The sequence below is a fragment of the Hydractinia symbiolongicarpus genome, chromosome 8, assembly GCF_029227915.1.
Source record: "Hydractinia symbiolongicarpus strain clone_291-10 chromosome 8, HSymV2.1, whole genome shotgun sequence".
Taxonomy (NCBI): domain Eukaryota; kingdom Metazoa; phylum Cnidaria; class Hydrozoa; order Anthoathecata; family Hydractiniidae; genus Hydractinia; species Hydractinia symbiolongicarpus.
Window position 1 is genome coordinate 21,960,996 of NC_079882.1, and position 20,594 is coordinate 21,981,589.

General features: G+C 32.2%; 2 protein-coding genes across 2 annotated transcripts; one reads left to right on the plus strand and one right to left on the minus strand.

Moving 5' to 3' along the window:
* Nucleotides 1-75: 75 nt before the first annotated feature.
* LOC130655477 (uncharacterized) lies at nucleotides 76-12,709 on the minus strand. The gene is made up of 15 exons (XM_057458239.1): nucleotides 12,630-12,709; nucleotides 12,490-12,526; nucleotides 6,467-7,138; nucleotides 6,064-6,117; nucleotides 5,902-5,994; nucleotides 5,717-5,812; nucleotides 4,787-4,989; nucleotides 4,572-4,702; nucleotides 3,782-3,873; nucleotides 3,221-3,307; nucleotides 2,924-3,144; nucleotides 2,782-2,848; nucleotides 2,261-2,442; nucleotides 1,357-1,567; nucleotides 76-823 (listed from the first exon to the last, which is right to left on the minus strand). Exons 3-15 carry the CDS (start codon nucleotides 7,073-7,075, stop codon nucleotides 659-661), a joined length of 2,211 nt encoding a protein of 736 aa, XP_057314222.1. The 5' UTR covers nucleotides 7,076-7,138; nucleotides 12,490-12,526; nucleotides 12,630-12,709; the 3' UTR covers nucleotides 76-658.
* A 239-nt stretch (nucleotides 12,710-12,948) lies between these two features.
* Nucleotides 12,949-20,566, plus strand: LOC130655483 (ubiquitin-like protein 3). Its single transcript, XM_057458246.1, has 5 exons — nucleotides 12,949-13,238; nucleotides 19,220-19,328; nucleotides 19,425-19,517; nucleotides 19,674-19,751; nucleotides 20,134-20,566. The coding sequence occupies exons 1-5, from the start codon at nucleotides 13,119-13,121 to the stop codon at nucleotides 20,187-20,189; spliced, it is 456 nt and encodes a 151-aa protein (XP_057314229.1). The 5' UTR covers nucleotides 12,949-13,118; the 3' UTR covers nucleotides 20,190-20,566.
* Nucleotides 20,567-20,594: the final 28 nt, after the last annotated feature.

Consider the following 20,594-nt stretch of genomic DNA (forward strand, 5'->3'; position numbering starts at 1 on the left):
TAATCTTCTAAAAGTTTTTTTCGCATTTGGGAAAATTAAAAAAAAAGCTTTTGAAAACGCAGAAAAAGATTGCGGTTTAGACATAGAATAACGGCAATATATTTTCCAAATAAAGTCTACAAAAATAAAAATAGTGCGTCTATACAATTAAGAATTTACACTCACAATCGAGAAACAAACAAACTTTAACAACAAAAACATTCGCGAATTACACAACCCGCTTGTCTTTATTCACTGGGTTTTGCAGTTAGAGCGAAATTGTATTCAAATATAATTTACAAGGACTTCAAGGAAAATAATATCACGGTGAATGTTGTTATAAGCAAAAATTTCAGTTGCACAATATTTTCCTTGGGCGCAACAGTTTTTAGAATGGTGATTTCCCCCAAAATAACTACTTTCAAAGATCTATTCTGGTGATATGAAATATTTTTCAAAACACAAAAACTGTACCATACGGACAGCAATTTTTGCGAATTTCGTTAAATTTCCAAAAAAAACAAAACAAAACAAAACCCGAAAAGTTGTCTATTTAACAATTCTCCAAGACATCTACTTTGAAAAGTTAGTGCTTTGTGAATAGAAATACATGCTTCAGTTAACACAACCCAAATTTACCAACAACAAATATTTTTACAACGCAGGCAGTAGAGGTTCATTATCTACCAAGCAATCGTCCATTTTCTCTCATTTCTTGTGCATCTTCGTCTGTGTCGTTCATTGAAGTGATTGGGATGTAATCATCTATATCAGTAAGTCTGTCAGAAGTGACCTCAAATACTTCTGGCACGAGCAAATCACGTATGTACCTTTTGCGAACGTCCTGTATCAAAACTAATTCACGTCAGAAATTCAGCAGTGTCTGGTTAAAGTTGCAGATGAAATATTTTAAAACAGAGCGCCAGACAAGCTATATTACAAAGCTCGGGTTAAAACATTAGACGAAGAACCGGGTTTCTTTTCTTTCCTAAGCGATGAAAGCAAAATGCATAATTTATTTTTATGATTGGAAGTTTAAACTAAGAAAATGCAGAAACGATGCATTTTTGAGGAACTTAATTTGCGAATCAGACCCAAAATCGCAAAAATAAGTTCTGTAAAACTTTCTTATCTCAGATATATTTTCCTAGTTTTTTTAGTTTTTTTTTTTAGGTTAAATGACCACTTACGCAGTAGTGTTGCAAGGTGATGGATTCCAAAATCGCCAAATTAAGTTCTGCAAAAATTTCTTCTGGCAAAAATTTTTACCCTTATGATTTCCTTGTTTAATGAGGTTAAAATGACCACTTAGGAAGCAGTACTGGAGGACACTAAACAATACTTTAGCTGAAACAAACAAACATGGAATTGACATACCTCTAGAAATTTCTTTTCTGCATATTTAGTGTCGCCAGCTTCACTTAAAGCTAGGTACTCACCACAAGGTACGAATTTATGGTTAACGAACCACCAATATGTGATGGTTAGTAAAACCACGGGCGAAACAAAAATTGCACAATACCACATTCCTTTTAGTAAAAATACACCAATCATCAGCAGCTGAAAAACAACCATGCAGAAGAGTATTCTAAAACAAAACGAAGGAGTGTTAGCTATTTGCGAGAGTAAAAAAAAAACACTACATTTCACGGGAATTAACTTTCGTAGATGATTCTATAACATTTCGTGAATATTATTATTCGCGAATGATGTTAAAATATTAAATTATTTTGGTAAGAAAAGCCTTGTTACAACAAAAAAACACAGTTGTACTTTCGATGACTTTTGTTATGATTTTGGTGGCAGCGTTTGACTTCTTTGTGCGAGTGCTTTCACAATTTTTTTGCATTTCGTGATATTTGCGACGTATCTTGAATATTTCGCGGACGTACATAATTTCGCGAAAAGCATGATAGACGACTTTTTTTATAAGCAAACACACAAATTTTAATGTGACCGGAATGTCATTTATTTATTAAGATCGAATTCACGCGTTGGCATATTCAGTTAAAAGGTAGCGTAGTTTTTTGCATAGAACGTATATAACTTTATTTTTACATGGAACGTATATAACTTTACAGGTACAAGGTACATAACTCTTACAGCAGGATATGTCTAGAAACTACTGCTGCTTTTATTTTTGTTTTTTCTCTTCCCTTTCTTATATTCAAATTTACTCACTACAAGGCTGTTGCTTAGCAATTGCTTCGATAACTGAAGGATTTGAGTTTTGTGTTGTTTATAGAACTTGTTTGCAGAACTTTAGTAGAACAAAATTTACCTGTAAAAGACTTCCGGCCAAAACTTTCCACCGTGTTCATATTCAGGTATATACACATGTAAAAGTTGATATACCCATACTGTGTACGCGCATGCGTAGTATATAACGAAGAACGGAATGATGATGGGAGACAAAATTGAGTAGGATATACCAATCAAGAAAAATAACAGTGCTTGCGAATACTAAAATTGAAAGTAAAACTGAAACTGATAACTTGAAACAATTTTTGGAATAAAGGCTATATTCGACATCGCTGTGTCTGCATTCATCCTGCAACAACTTAATAAATAATTAAGTCCTGTATGAGAATAAAATGCGATGACTGAACTAAAAAATTATACTCCTAGTAACATAATTGTTGGGAAAGGGGTAGTGGGGAAATGTGAGACATGGTTCTGTATAGTCATCGCTTTTATATCAAAACGACTCGCTTTTATCTGGCATTTCACAATTTATTTTGGTTTATATACGGCTTTCTTATATTAAATTTGGTTGAATAAAACATATTGTAGGGTTATTACCATAACTTCATATTCTGCACGCTTTGGTCTCCATGCATCCAAACGTTCCCGTTGTGTTTTTGCTATCCTGTATAAAAAAAGGTTAAAGGTTATCAGATGAACTTCACTTGTTTTCCACAACAACAATCAAACATCGTCTCACCATTTCAATTTGATGGCAGTTAGAATAAGCGGGACTAATCTTGTTACTTCAACCGCCAAGCCCACAAACGAAGAGAGGGATAGGTAGTTGATAAAGAATCCAGCCTGAGATGGTAGCGATTTTGCAAGCAATTGTGGAATCTGAGTAGGATGGTCTAGTATATTACTAAGGTACTTCATAACCGATCCAGAAATAATGTAGATGAAAAATGTATTAAACGTCTAAAAAAACGAAACAGATAAGTCATTAAAATGTGAATAAGAACAAAGCGTTATAAAATATAGCTCTTCTGTTTACCTGGAACACGTAAAGACATTTGAACACCATCATAGACATGTTACTTTTGGATGTTCTCCCTTGAAATCGCGCAATAAAAAATAGAATCTAAAGAAAATTTTAAAAAAATGTTTGTATAACGAAAGTTTTACTGCACCACATCAAAAATTGGTACTTTTTAACTTAAATAGGCTTTCACATCCATACAACAATTGTACATATTAAAGAAGAACTCCTTTGCTTATCACTAACATACTGTCTGGTAGCGAGTGGGATTCGATCCGCGGTCCCCAAACTGGAAGCCGCGGTCCCCGAACTGGGATCCGCGGTCCCCGAACTGGGATCCGCGGTCCCCGAACTGGGATCCGCGGTCCACGAAGTGGGAGCCGCACACGAACCCACTACACTACGTGCGGCAATATTTTAGTGATGAACGCAGATAGTTTATCCGGACAGTGTGTATACATAGGTGAATCTTTATCATAGCACATCCATATTTTTCATTTTCAACAGGGAGCAATTAAACACTTTTCCCGGAAAGACATTCTACAAGGCATTTTATAAAGTGTTAGTTTTACTTACGTAAGGCAAAAGCAGGTAGAAGGCTGCTAATAATGCCACCGGAAGAACACCTTCTATAAAGCTGATCACAATGTTGGACAAGCCAGATGCAACTGAAACAAAATTTTAAATGTTGTATTGGTTATGTTTGGCAGTAAGTGTAGTCATTCATCAAGATAAAACTATATGCATAGATTTAGTAAAAAAAATACTCTTTAATTTTCCATTCGTTTTAGCTGCATATATGCATAGCTACTGCCCATCAAAATTTCGTTTCAGCTAAAATTCATGCATTAATGCTACTTTAAATTTTAGAGGATTGATTACACGATTTTTTATAAGAAAACTGTTTTTCGACCTGAGCCTTAATTTTCATAACAAAATGCCTGAACAAGACTGAAATTTTCTTAAATTTTTTCTTAATTTTTATTCCTCTATTTTCTTTGTTTTCATTATAAATAACTGCGATATTTTATCGACAACTGTAAATAAATTATAGTTATGTACTTCATTTAAGACATCTTTTATTTTATATTGGAAAAAAGCCTATTTTGTTATTTTTAAGATAGAACTTTGTTAGGATGTATGTTTGACTGGAAATAACGAAACTTGATTGTGATGTGAAATTATAGCAATATAGTAACTGTAAATGTAAATATGAAGGTCTCCAAAAATTGAATCTTAACACATTGAGGCTGGGGATTTTCTTAAATTTTTGAGGCTCATTTTATTATAAAAAATTTTCCCTTTACAAAAAAACACAGTATAGGTGTTCAATAAATATCAGGAATTCCTTTCAAAAATGTCTTACTTTTATCTAACCATTTGAATTCTTTTGCAACAGTCTCGAAATGAGATAGTGACGATATGAAGGAGATGGGAACAGCCCAAAAGATGACCAAAAAAAAGACAACCACAAAACCAATAAAAATTCGCGTGTTCCTAAAAACAAAATGGTATAAAAATTTAAATCACTGATTGGACCTCCTCAACAAACTTTTAGAAAGTTTCATAGATAAACCAAACCTTAAGTAATACGGGTAGGCAATGTTATGCCAAACTACTTCTTCAGGATCAGGAGCCAAAGAAACATTGTAAAGAAGAGGGTCTTTGCTCCATATACTTTGCAGTGCTGCAGTTCTAGATTTTAACGATTTAAAAAATACAAAGGCACATTGTGAAGATTTATGACTTGCGTGTTTTTCTCGAATTAACTCCTCCTGTATTAACTAAAAATAGAAACAAATTTAATTAACACAAATTAAATTAGAAAATTACACAATTTTAAAAGATGGATATTTGTAATTTGCATTTTAACTTTGTCCTCTATCATTTTCACATAACATTTCTGAAATCTCCCATGAAGTGCATATTGTAACATTCCTATCATGTATACTTTTCTAACTTCATAAATGACAATAAAATCAACACCTTATTCCAGGAAATTAATGATGCATAAAATTAACGATCACAAAATTAAAACAAAGGAAATTAACATAAATGCCTATAACAACTTCCAAAAAGCAATAAAATAACGCAAATCAGGAAATATGTTTGTCTTTATTTTTAGAATGAGTTAATTGAAAATCAGTTTCTCTTGTTTTCTTTAACACATTTACAATATAAGCTGTCCTGCAGCCTGTCTCAATCACATTAGATGTACGGTACTAGGAGGATTTTTATTTTTTTTGCCAATTAAACAAGAAAAACGAAGTATGTGTATGTAAGGGAGCTTTGTATTGTGATTGCAAAGAAAAAATATTTTTATACTTTAATTACAGGTTTCAAATCAACTCATAACTTTTTGAACATCCTGGATATTTTCTTTACACTTTAATAAGGAGCATTTTGTGACTTATTAATTTCCTGAAATAAGGTATTTGAAACAGACTCTGATTATGTTTCTGTTGTAGATCAAAATGATGCTGGAAATATCAAGGATAGATAGATACACACCTCTAATTCGTTCTCGTATTTTTGCAGTGCATCATATTGTGGCCCGCATATATATTTACGCTTCATGAGTCGTTTGTTTTCAGTTTCAAAATACAGCTATGGACACAGAACAAATAAATTAACAAAATAAAAACTATGTAATACTAAACAAACAAATGAAATTTATCAACATTCAGGTCTTTTACCTTCGCCCCTTCCCATTTACGAACATATATATCATGTTTTTCAATTAATTGATCCCAATTCTTCAAGTTTTTGATAACGTGGACTCCAAATATCTAGAGTGCAATAAATCATTGACTGTTCATACAAATAACAAATAACATTTGTCAGCAAAATTGGCATACCTTGTTTGGAAACAGGTTGTCTAAAGTGGCTTTTAACGTGCTGTCATCTGTTAACTACAAAAAATTAGGTTGTAAAACAATCTCACAAAAAAAAAAATATTACATTTATGTTGCCATGTGGTGTAAATTGTTTCTTAACTTCAGAACAACATAACACCTATGATTAAGAAGTATGATTGAGCACTCTTGTTGACTATAACTTGTACGAATACACTTTCCCACAAAGACACAACCATAAGGTATAAGTGCTGTTTTAATACATAGTTTGTTTTTTAGTTCTGCCATAAACTTCCTACTAAATGTTTATGACTTGATTAAAAACCCTCTTTTCTTTGTGATGAGGTTTTACAATGTTAGATAAATTGGTTAAGGTTTGTGACAAATTACTGAAGATATATCTTACCTCAGATGGTATATTCTTTACAAGAATAGCAAATTGACTTCCAGTACCCTTTTTAAGATATCTCTGACGGAATCTGATATATACATGCCATTCCTTATAAGTCAGGTAATACACAATAAGTGAATATAGCCACACAGCAAACCAATGGAACCATATAGTATATGAATGTTGAGATACATTTGACATGCTTAATTTGTCCAAGCCGTCACTTAGCTTATTCTTTCCATAAATATTGATAGGTAAAAGAACGATCATTCCATACGGTAATGTTAATAGTGCCAACTTCAAAACAAGACGAAGAAAACGTAAAAAGACTAAAGCATCAATGCCAGCAAAGGCATAGATATCTTCATCTGTTACTGTAAATGCAAGAGTAATCCAAGCAAAGTATGATTTGCTATGAGCACCAATTGTAAATATTTTGTTTTCAATAAGAAGCAATCTTGGAGCATAAATTTGTCGAAATTTCAACCGCAAGATAGAAAAAAATGCCACTGCTGCAACAAATATTATAGCACACAATCCCATAACAAATTTAAATGTTTGTGCTGGCTTATTCAAGTCTATGTAAGACACAGATGACTTTGTAGCATTTAGTTTTCCCGACATCTTTGACACCAAAACACCAAAATCAAAATTAGATTTTTTTAAAATTATTTAATCATGCTTGATCTAAATCAAGAAAAAAAACAAATTGATATATTGACCTACAGAAAATAAACAACAAAATTGAACAAAATGAAAGAATGTGTCTGATCTATTTATAACAGAGCTTTTACTGGCTTGTTTTGATTTTGTATGTGGTGCCATAGTATAGTGGTTATAACTATTGCACTTTGTGCAGGAGACCAGGGTACAGTTACCCTCGGCAGCAATTCAATATGAGAGAGTTACCATAGTCCCCGCCATGCGGGGAAAATAATAATAAAAATAACAAATATTCAAAGTGGCTAGCCCAGAAAATCATAAAAACCTATGGTTAATGGAATGTTTCACTGGGGGCCACTGAAACAAAAACAAAAAACAAAAAATGATAAACTTAAGACTGCCTCAGCTCAATCAAACATAGTAACATATTTTACAATCTGTGAAAATGGAAATAAAAAAGAATAAAAACAAAAATTAAAAAGTGATCTACATTAGAATTTGCCAAATATACATTAGAGATAGAAGTTTTAAAAGAAAGCAGACTTCGTCACTTGGTCTGGAAGATTATTCGACATTTTTGTCGGCTCTAAACGGGAAGGCTTTTTCCCCAGATTCCGTGTTGACCAAGGGAAGTGTGAACCTATTTTTTGAAGGCCCTCTTGTTGGTGAATGTCCCAAGAAAGGTACGAACACATTTTAATTGTTTTTCTAGTTTTCTAAATCTACCTTGGATGGCACAAGCCTATACCAAGGAGCGGTAGTTCGAATATGGCATGACAAGTGCATTAATTGCAAGGTGTTAAACAAGATGCAGTGGTTCTTATTTTAGAATATTTAATTAGTATTTTTCTACTTATGTCATTAATGTGCTCTTCCCATTGCATTTCTTGATTACCCGAGATATTTAACTTTTTTGCTCCTTGATAGTTTTGTTCTCAACTTTTTTAATTGGCTGTGGTTGCAAAAAAGATTGTTTCAGTTTTGTCCGTATTAATAGTCATTTTATTATTTTTTAGCCAGAGGTCGCCTTGCGAAATTCCTAACCCGACCTGCAAGACAAGGGTATCTAAGTTTATAGAATGAAATAATTATTGTATCATCTGCAAATAGATGGTGGTAATTTGAATTGATGACAGATTTTAAGTCATCAACATACAAAGGAAAACACAGGGTAAAAGTGTCTTCATGAAGCAGATCTGATCTTGTGTCGTTTAGAAGAGTCAGCTACATTCTGCCTGTTAAGTAGGACTCCAACCAGTCTTAGGAAAAGAGTGGAGTGTAATTCCTTTATTTTGGACGAAACAGCATATTTTAAAAGCATTGGAGATGTTTTTATCTGGATTGTTGTGTGCGTAATGACTAGCTAAATAATTATGACTCAGATATCTTTGATGGAATTATTGCAACTTTACGTACGTAAATAGAGAGGCAGAATCATTTTAAAGTTTAACTATATTCTAAAAGTCTTTCTTTCTGGGAGCACATGTTTTAAAATTGCAAGGGTCTTTTGTGTACAGTTGAGTTTGTCCCATCCGACACAGTTTAAAAATCAGGAGATTCCTTTGTCAATAGACCACTTTCCATGTGATATTGTTGTTTTGATTTCATTTTGAGAACAATGGGCATGCTCGCACTTTTGTGTAGGTAAAAAAGCAGGACTCGCACAGGGTGAAATGGTAATTAATGAAGATTAAAGATTCTTTGGGGTAGCATAAGATTCAAGAGGAACTGGAATTAAATTTAAACTATATTCTTTTATTTCTTCTTAAAAACATTTTACTAATTTTGAGGGAATATTTCTTTTTTGATGGATTTCTTTTATTACTGAAGTCTGTTGTTTATATTTTCTGCCAAAAGAAATGCTTGCACATGTGCAAAAAACCTAATAGTAAGGCCTGTACCAACTTAAGACAAATTTGCTTATGTCCAAAGTTGGACCAATACATAAAGCAGAAGTTCAACGTAGTCCAGTTTGGATGACAGACAGTCAGGGTAAACACCTAATTAGGTGGCATGACCTAATTAGGCGAGTTGTTTAGTTAGGCGACGTGATGTAGTTTAATTAGGTGACCCGTAGTCTAACTAGGCGAACGAAAACTTTCTGTTGTAAATACGTTGAAATCATTGTGTTTCCAGCCCTCTGAATGCATGACGGCATTTAGCTTTTGCCGTTGTGAATGCCATCGTGGTCGACCTCCATGACGGCAAAATTTTGACATAGTGGTTTATAGACTGCACAAAAATGAAAGTACTCTTTCCAACTTACTAATCTTGCTAGCTACTTGTTTATTTCATCAAACAAGTCTTTGTTAAATCATACCACACATCAGTCTTTTTCAAAAGTATTTGAATCAAGTAACGCGTGCGATGTAAAACGCACGTGCAAAGGATGTTATGTGTGCTACAGTACCCCCTGAATGTAATGTTACATGTACCAGCATTTCACGATGTCCGTAACGATGTCATGTTTACATAAAAAACTTATGTGTCTATTGTTATCACACGTATTTTGCATGTTTCTATTATTATCTATAGGTGTGTGTGTTAACAATAATATATACGAAAAACTTTTGTTCCAATTTAAGACATGCATGTTATTGTTTAAATGTGTTAACAATCACAAAATATCAACTATAATGTTCGGGAATAACACTCTTTGTAACTGTGCTTAAAAGTTTAGATATTTATAATCATAAAAAATAAAAAGGTTTTTTTGCAAGTGTGTTTTCTTATCGTGCTAAAAAGTTTTATTTATATATTCTCAGAAATATTTATTTTTTTCATTGCGCTAAAAAAAGTTTTTTTTAAGAACAAATATTTAATAAAAACTTGTTCTTCAATTTCTAAAATGCGATCTAAAAAATCATTTCTATCGTCGCTTTTTGTTCTTAAGCTTTTAAAATGCAACCTAAAAAACAACAAAGCTTTTCTATCGCCGTTCTTCGTTCTTAAAATTTTAAAAAGCAACCTAAAAAAGCATATCTACCGCCGCTTCTCGTTCTTAAATTTTTAAAATGTGATCTAACGAAGCTTTTTTATCGCCGTTCTTCGTTGTTTAATTTTTAAAACGCGATCTAAAAAAGCAATTCTATCGCCGTTCGTCATTTTTAAATTTTTAAATCTTTATAGCTCGCTGATGTATAGACAAAACATATAACATTTCTTTCGTGTGCAAAACAATAACATTCGCTTACGCGTTTACGAAATCGGAGATACTTTAACAAATAAATTTATGTGCGAATAAAAGATGTTCGTGTGCTGAAACAATAGAGACACGAAGGGTAATTACCTTTGTAAACATTTTTTTGTGTTAATCCCTTAGCAGCTGCAGTAATTATAAAAAACAATAAGCGATACGAAAATTTCATGCGATCGTTAAATTTCATGTGCGGGACACAAAGTCTATTGTTTTTGACATGCAAAAATAGATCATGTATTTAACAATGGATATATAATAAAATCGAAAGTTCTGACGCTCATGTAAAGGTGATATATCGTGCACAAGTAACATTACATTCAGGCGGTACTGTATGTTGCGCATTCATTTTGCAGTAGAAAAGTGGGGGGACGTTTTGAATCGTGAACCCCAAACACGATGAGCGAGCTTCTAAGTATAGCGAGTCTCTCAATCTTTTTTCATAAATTTATTGATTATTTTTCAGGTCATTACAAACAAATAGGCAAAAATATGCTTTGTTTTCAAATTAAAAAAAATCTTTATCCACGTGGCTTAAATAAAACTTCAAAATTTATTCGGAAAGTTCATTTTAACAAAATTTACACAGAAAAAAAAATTATACTGCACGTGGGTTTGGTTTTTAAAATTGAATAACACTTGTGGCATAAAGAAAAAAATCCATTAAATTCGGACCTGCTATGGTTTCTAATTGTTTTGTCAAATAAAGAAATTATCTACATTTAAATCCATGGTAAAATGTCTGTTCCGCCTGTAAGTGCAGTTTTGCGGCCTTGCTTCATCCATGCTCCGTCAGCATTCACTTCTGCATTAGTTAAGAACCGCATGGCTGGATTTCTTGTGTAAGACCTGGTTAACAATGACGAAGGGGCCAGGCAAAAGAGATTCATGTCTACGTAGTTCTTTTAACTAATTCAGGAGTCAATGAATTAGGATGATCAGGTTGGCTATGAATAGGCTTGCTTGTGGATTAATTGGACCAGGACTATTCAATAATTCTTAGATCTGAAAGTGGGTGTGTCCGACCAAGATGGAAATCTATTGAACGTTTTGTCAGACGAAAGTTGGAAACGAGCTACGGAAATGTCCAGTCTCCCCAATAAATTTAATTAGTTAGTTTTGCTGTTGTTAAAATTGCTGTCGTTAATTTTGCAAAATTTTGCCGTCGCAATTTTTTTGCCGTTGACTTAATGGCGGCTCATTTTTGCAGTCGGACATTTTCGCTAATTTGGAAGGGCTGTGTTTCGCACTACAATTTTTATGTGAATCAAATCTGCCCACTTTTCAGACAATTTTGACCAATTACCATCATATTCGCATCGCACATTGGCAACTTATGGCCCAAACCTTGTGTGGCACTATTTGTTATTTTAAATAATGGATTGCAGCCATCCACGCCACAGGGGAAAACTAAATGTAGTGTTCGCGAAGATTTTAACGTTGTTAAAACTGGATATGAATAAAAAAGAAACATTACAAAACAAAAATAATTGTTACCACATTCATCTCAATAATTTAATGAAGATAGTCTTTCACAAAAATTTTTTGCGTTTTGTGATATAGTTTCTTCGTTAATTATTGCGTTTTACTATCGTCACCTAAACAGGCCACACTTAACCTAATTAGGTTATATATTTCATGTTAACATAATTCTTACTTGCGTAAATCACGGTCCCGTAGACTAGCCATTCTGAACAAAGATTGTTGCGATTTTTTCTTACATACGGCCTAACTAGTCTACAATGTGTCGCCTAATTAGGTGGTATGCCCTAATTAACATACTGTCACCTAATTAAGTGTTTACCCTGACTGACAGACCATTAATGTTGAAATTGGCCATTTTTAAGCTGTTCCCAATCACAGGTTTTATCACTATAGCTATAGATATTGATTTTGTCGCCAATGACTCCTCCTTAGAAAAGGGCAAATTACAAGAAAGACAGGGACTGCAAACAAAATCCAATTTACCGTAGAAGTCTTCATAAATTGTTGATATTTTTATCAGAAATATGCTTGCCACATGAAGTGCTTTGCGTGTTTTTGCCACATGTTTTAAGCATGAAGAACAGGGATACCTAACAGGACCTGAGTTGAGACAAATGTCCCCTTACAAGAGAATTAAAAAATAGAAATACATGACCTGCTTATAGCTGTCTAAAAAAATGGAAAAAAACAATACCTAATAGCTTCAGCTTTAGCACACTAGCACTTGCATTCTAAATTAAAATAAACCTAGTTTCAAATAAACAATGTATAACCCGTTGCATGTATTAAAATGCAAAATAATAATCGTTGCTAGACTTCAAAAAAAGTACTGACTGAACTGCAGAAATGATGACCGGATGAATTCATAAACTGCAACAAAATGTGCCATTTTAAAAGAAGGATCTTTGACTACGGCGTATGTTCGGTAATGTACATATTCGTTCATGAACCTGGCTAATTCGAACTGTGCAAAACAGCAAAATTAAAATCAAATTTGTGTTTTACACATTTGTCATGCTACATTGTTTCAAAAAATCTAATTGCAAGAAGGCTTGCAAATTAAATCGTAGTATTTAGATTGAGCAATGTCTCAAATGTGCAGAGAAGGTGATACAATCTTTACTTTGTTTCGTTCCGTTTTTTACACACTTTATATTCAGTGTTATGAAAATGCAAGGTAAAATTTAAGAAAGAGAAAAAACCGACTGGCAACTGATGATAAAAATATTTTTTGTATAAATTATTTTTTATTCATACCCAAATGTAAGTGATCATAATTAATGATCAACCTATTTAAAAGTTTTAAGTGGTGGTGTATAAATTATGAGTGACCCTGCTGTAACAACAACAGCGTCAAATTCATCCGATGCACCGTCCACCACTTCGGTATCGCCGAAAACGGTGGCCAAACCCTCGTTGGCTCATCAGTCATCAAAGAATAAGGTAACTATTCTTTCAAAGATATATATCGTTGTTATTATGTTTATATGGAGCAGTTTGCTTTTGTGGTGTGTTGGTGTTGAAATATTTCAGTAGGGTTGCATATACAACCAAGAGAGGGTGTCTACACAGACCCTAAAAACCCTGACAGCTTTAATAACCCTGTTATATAGATTAAATTTTTATACTCTGAAAGTAATGACCAGTTTGCCAAAACTAGTAGAATGGACTATTAATTGCTACAATCATTTTTAAGACTAGAAATCTTAATTTAAGACCCTGCTAAAGTATTCGGCGATTCAGTTCAGCTTTGTTGCCGTAGTGATGATTGACATTTTGCTCAATTGACAAATCACATTTGTGCTACATCCGCCATTTTTAAAATTTTACAGGGTGAAAACAAACCTAGTTCGTAGGGAGAAAAATGCAAAAAATGTGGAAATCTAAATAATAATACGCAAGTTCCGTCTGTCTGACTGTGACTTTTGCAAAGTGGATTATATTCTTCACTATTTTCTTTGATAAAGTCTGTAAAACATTGCCCATAAAATTTTTCTGTAATTTACCAAACTTTAACGTTAAACTAATACTAACGTCAAAGGAAAGTATATTAATGAAGCCATTACAGTGCACTTAAAACTTCAAGGCCAAATAACTTGGAAACGAGGTGGTGACGTAAATGATTTTTCACCGCGTGGGTAACTAGGGACCACCTGGGACTAATTTGAGTAAGTTTCCGAAAACCTGGATCCTCAAATCCGTTTTGGAATGGACGGGTTGATGACGTCATCAAAACACCTTTTAACCTCAATATCTCTGCAACAGTTTGTCAAAAGGACATAATCCTATACATTTTCTTGATCAGCGTTTCAAGATCTATACTATGAAGGCAACAGGTATACAAATTTCTGAAAAAATTTTTTTAGGTTTTTACAGACCATTGCTGACGTCAGCAAAATTTTTAAACCCTTATATCTCATTAACCGCTTATCAAAAGCGCATAATCATATACATTTTCTTGATCAGACTGAGACGATTGAAAATATTAAGTGTAAAAATAAAACTGACACTAAAATTGGTAATGTCTGCTGTTAAACAGAGCAGATAATAGATAAGAAAAAACAATTCCAATTCATTTTCAACCTTCTATTCCTAAACATCCATAAATTAGCATAAAGATTCAATTTGGCTATGTGATCCTTCTTTTCTTGCTTGTCACGCTTATTTGGAACTTTGTAAACAATCGCAACTCATCTATAAAAATCCCTAAAAGGTCATGCTTACTATTACTCAGTAAATGACCCTGAATTTGATACAGTTAATCCGCTAGACACCCAAATTATTCCCAAAATACAAATAGCGATTTCAATCCTATTGATCTGGCTCTAAAAAAAGGCAACCCTCAAATTAAACAGAGCTATAGGTTAAAATTCTGCTGTTTAAATTTTAAGTCATTAAGTCTGAAGTACTTGCAAAAATAGATTAATCTGTTGGCTGGATGTCCCCCTAGATTTTCCAATTGGCCAAAAAAAAAGAAATAGCAAGAAGATTGAGTTTTAGAACTTTGTTGATACTTGAAAAGGTTGGGAGCCACTGAAAATTAAATTTTATCACAAAGGTCCTGCACATAATTCATAATTCCAGCATGATATTATTTTTTTACTTTGCAGTGGTAAGCTCTTTGGCTCTGGCATTTGTGTGGCAGGGTAAAAAAATGCTATGATTTGGTGAAAAGAGGTATTTTCTTGTGGATTTTTTGTCACAAAAACATCATTTGAGGTTTTAAAGTATTATCGAAATGCCTTGATGTGATGAAAAGGACTTATAATTACTTTGCTTCACCTAGGGCCCCATCTCATCATGTAAGAGCTTATTTTTTACAGTGGTCTTATAGCTAGGTATAATTCAAGCAAGTTAGGGAGTGTCTCAAAAAGTTTTTATCTGTTTCCATATTATTGTATGAACACTACAAATTACTTCGTTTTTTAAAACTCATGCGAAGTGCTTTGTTTCAACTAAACATTTTAATAACCCTGGCTGAGTCATGTCAGAGACTATAAAAGTATGAATCTATCCTTTGAGAATAGGATTAATATCTTAGGCAGCCTCTAGTTGAGCAATTGCTGTGCTAGCACAATTTTCATAGCTTAAATGAGAGCTTTAAATGCACTAGGACCCCCTTCGCATGACCCTTGTTGATAGCAGTACTAATATGAACTAAAGAGGCTGGGTAAACACTTTCAATAATAATTAGTTTAATTAACATACACGAACTTTGTATAATGAAACAAAATTTATTATTCTTTATACGAATTACATTAACTTTATTTCAAATTATACAATTTATACGTGAAGCTTACAATTTTGATGATTTCAAAAAGAGCATATCATATTGAAAATTAAATAATAAGAAAAACTAGCTGTTTCCCGTGGAAGAGTCCACTGTATTCTCATTTAATTTATGTAGCAGATATACGTCAATAAAAAAAACAATACAGCAGTGCTCATCTTACATCTGCATTATTATATAAATGACCAAAAAAAATGAAGGTGTCCAATTACTGCTCTGACCATCTGAGAAATGCGAAAATTATTCAGAAAGAAGTTTTCAAAAGCATTTTAACATACATCTCACCCATAAAATTAAATCACTCAAAACGTCACATATATACAAAAAAGCTGATCAATGTCAAACACATGTTAAAGTCAGTTAGTTTATTGCAAACCCTGCCGAAGGTTGATACAAAATGTGAGAAATAAACAATAAATTGTGCCTAAGTAGAAATTTTTATCTAAGGTGTTAAATAGGGATTTGCAAGGATAAATTATAATGCAATAAAATGTTTTGATATATTGCATGCGGTCCTTCCTCACTAAACTTTAGACACTAAACTTTAATTTCAACAAAAAAAACGGTGTTTAAACCTAAAATTAATAAAGGCCCTTTAGCAACTTGCATGCTGTTTTACCATCAATAAAGTAAACAAAATTTCAAATCTCACATAGTATTCTGTCACAAATGTTTTCATAAAATATATATAAAAGTCATATATAAGAGTCATGTTAAACAACAGCAATCAATCTAAAAGTTCATTTTATGTCAATTTTTGCACCAAATTTGCAACAAAAAATACAAATTCTAAATAATACTAAAATCTCTTATTTTGGTCCTTCGCATACCAACGGTCTCCCACAAAAGTTTAATCAAAATGTAAGAAATGAGAGGTAACGACAAAATCAAAGTTTGCAGAATGTAATAATTTTGGTACATATATCTACTGCTTATGCCCTCAAAAACAATATTTTAATCCAAAACAGTTTGCAACAAAAATCAGTTATTTCGATGATACTGCATGCACTCTTTCCCCACAAAAGCTTCACAAACTGTAAAAAAAAGAATGGTTGTAGCGAGTGCTTCTGATTCAACAAAAATCAGGGTTTTTTGACATTTTGTATCTTGTCCTTACCAATTAAATCTTACACAAAATTTCAAGGATCAGTCATTTAGGTATATTGCGCAGAGTCCTCCCCGGTAAGAATTTATACAAAATATAGAAAAAAAAAGCTTGCAAGGTGTAAAATCGAATTCTTCTTTTGTGTATATATGGTCCTTCCTCGCAAAATTAACATAAAATGTCAAAAAGGTTCAGATATAACATCTAACACAACAAAAATCAGTTCTATCAGTATATGTCATGCCATTGTCTTACACAAAATGTTCCCCTTAAAGTTTCACAGACACAGCCTGTAAATTATAAACAACTAAGATCAGGTATTTTAATCTATTTTATACCATTCTGTCCCAAATAATTTATATAAAATGTAAAAATTGAGTGGTAAACAGAAATTTATATACATATATATATAATGTCAGAGTTGAATTTCTTATTTTAATATAAAACATGTTAACACAAAATTTCATAAGAAAAGCAAAATAGTTTGTATATATTATATATACCATGTATAAACATAAATGAAAAGTTACCCCAGCCTTCCCTGTACATTTTTTACCCTAAATGTAAAAAAACCATGTAAATAATTTCCCCGGCTTCCCCCCCTCCCCCTCCCCAAAAAAAAAATCAAAAATTAAAAACCCATGTAAATACTGCAACAAAATCAAAAAATGTGAAAAAGCCTCGTAAATTTTTCCCATTATGTCACAAACCTCTATCAATTAAGAATTTTAAAAAACACAGGTTTTTCGGTGTTATAGCATGTAGTAACTCTCTCGAAAAGGTTTAAAGTTTTCTTAAATAACACAAAATGTCATAAAAAAAACATTTGAGTAAGAACATCTAGAACATCAGAATTACTACATGTTAAATAAAAATCCTTTTGTCATATTGCATGCAACCGATATAAGTTCAGTTACACAAAATGTGAAAAATACATTATATATTTGCATAAAAAAGAGTCCTTAAACTATCCTGAAATATTATAAATACTTCCGTTTTATGCTAGGAACTTCATTTAGCGCTACGTATCCTTTGTGAATATCTAATACCGTTTCGTATGTAGCGATACCTATATATATATATATGCTCATATAGATTTTTTAGCATAAGGGTATATATATTTATATCGTTATTAGCTGCGGGTTATGTATTTACACTTTATGTGCGATGCCTAACATGCCTAACTTTTTCAGTTAAATTTTAGCGTACAGCCACGTCATAAGTAAGTGACCCATGATTTCCGTGTCGTGGACTCACAGTTTTACTCACGCAAGGGAATTAATATATAAGATTTAGTAAATTTCTATGAAGTTTTTGATACAAATTATGTACGAACATTTTGATCTGGTCCCTTATGATAAATACAACCTCTTAAAGAACTCCACTTAACAAACTTTCAACAAAGTTTGTTCATGATTCCATTTCACAATTTTTATGTCCAAAAGATTGTGGATCTGATCCACTTTTAAGGCCATTGTCTTGTTGGGCAGAGATCTCAAAGGTTTTGTAGCTCAATGCCTGGGTGGTCACTCCTGTAAACAATGTATAGGGTATATCTTTCAAAGTTACTGATACTAGCCACACAAAATTATAGGTAAGCAGAGAAGAAGGGAAGCCTTAGCAACTTTATCAAGAAAGTTCTCAGGTAAAAAAAGAGATTTTGAATTAGAAGCATTTTCTTGGAAAGGGGAAATTTTTGGGAATAAAATTCCCTTTGTGTTTTAAAGAATGTGTACCTATGTTCAGTGATTCTTTGAATGGAGAATTAAAACAGTGTTTTCACAGTTTCAGAATCACTATATATTCCTAGCAAAAACAGTAAGGGTATAAATGGCTTTGGTATTTAGTCCATATTAGTATAAATGATAAATAATAAAGATATACCGAAATGTGACATTATAAGCTTGAAGTTTGTCCAAAATACCACTATCTGCTTAAAATTCAATTACTTTAGTTCTAGAAAAAGTTTCTGATGGCCAAATAAAAGTTATGTAACATATTTTCCAGATAATTTGCATAAAAAAGCCCAAAAATCACCTTAAATATCAAATATTGGGAAATAGATTAATAGCAAGTCCAAACTTTACAGAATGATTGAAGAAAGTTGTTTTGCAAGCTTCAAGATTTAAGGATAATCCTAATGAAAAAATGTATTAAATAACAACAATGTGCCATTATATATGAATAAGAGACTTACAAGTTGCCTATTTATTAGGCCCTCGTCCAACAAGCCCCATCATTTCTGATAAATAAGTCCTCCGGGGAGGACTTATTTATCAGAAAGCTTTAAGCTGTACTTAATAGATACAATGGTTAAAAGAGATTCTGATAGAAATTTTTGCAGACAGACAGTTGATGTACTTTTCAACTGTACATTTGGCCAAGTGGGTTTTCGTACAGGGAATTTTATTAGTTTTAGATTTACAACACATAGATCATAACAAATCAATTTTTATATGTCACTTCAGCTGGTACTCAATAAATGTGGAAAAGTTATATTTGTCATTCACTTCAAACTTTGTATTTTAGGTATGCTTAAAACTTATATTGGCTAGTGGAAAATCAGCAGAATTCATATTTCCTTTAATTACATCTGTTGGTGAAGTCACAGAATATGTTTTTAACAACTGGCCTGAAGGTAGAGCATCTCGTAGTATTTTTTTGCGAGATATATATAGCTTTCTTAATTTTACCACAATGTAGAAATTCTGATTTGTCTCCATTAAAACCATAGAATGGACAGAAGAAAAAGAATCAATAACGAGTTTCCATGTTTTAAGATTAATATATCAAGGAAGATTTCTCCATGAAAATGTCACTTTTATAGGTATGTTGTCTGAGAATGTTTTTTATTAACGTTTAATCCATAACTTTTTTCCTTTTTTTACATACATATGGTTTGAAACAACATCTCGAAATTTTTAGATCTTTAGTTAATTATTTATTTGTACTGCTGATGCCCCATAAAATTTTTATATTGCAGCTCTAAACCTTGCACCTGGAAAAAGAACTGTGATGCATTTAGTACCACGTGAAAAATTACCTCAACTTTCACCTGATGGTAAGAACATCTCTATATAAGTAACTCCATTTTTTATTACTGTCTTAGTTGTCAAGGAACAAATTTTAATGTTAGCCTACTTCTTTTTATGTTTTATTAATGTGTTAAAAGGCTATATTTTTTAATTTTGTAGATTTCTTGTTAAGTTATTAATTTTTAAGCTTTGTTTACTTATTTTTATTAATTTCCACCCAAGCCAGTTCTTCACAGTTATTTAGGTTTTATTCTAAACCTTGTCCTAAGCCCTTAACAACTTGTTTGTTTACAAGAAAACCGGTGGAGGATCAGGTGTTAAATCTGTGCTGTGTCTTTAAATTAATACAAAGTTTCCTGAAGATATGTTGCTTTGGTTTGTCTGTTCATAAAGAAACTTTGTTTTTAGATATGGAGAAAAGTCCAAAAACGACTGGTCGAAGTTGCTGTTGTATTATACTATGATATAAATTTTCTTACTCTGTATTATAAATATAATGTAGATTAAATTAAACAATTTTTTCAATAATTTAATGCACTTTTTCAGATATATTATTTGGAAAGGAATTGACTTTAAAGCTGACTTAGTGAAAAAATAAATAATAACTTCAGAAAAACAACTTCAAAATACACAAAGCTTGAATGTTTCTTAGTAAACTTTGTTAAATGTAGACATTAGTGTCAAATTTATTTTTCATATTAATTAACCTAAAAATTTTGTTTTGTACAAGTTAGATAGCATGTTAAAAGTTACTAGTCCATAACAACAATTTGTAATTAAGTTTCCTTCATAAATTATTTGTTTTAAAACTAAGACGTTCCATTTTGTTAGAAAGTTTTCTTTTTCTTGCAAGTTGTATTAAAAGAATC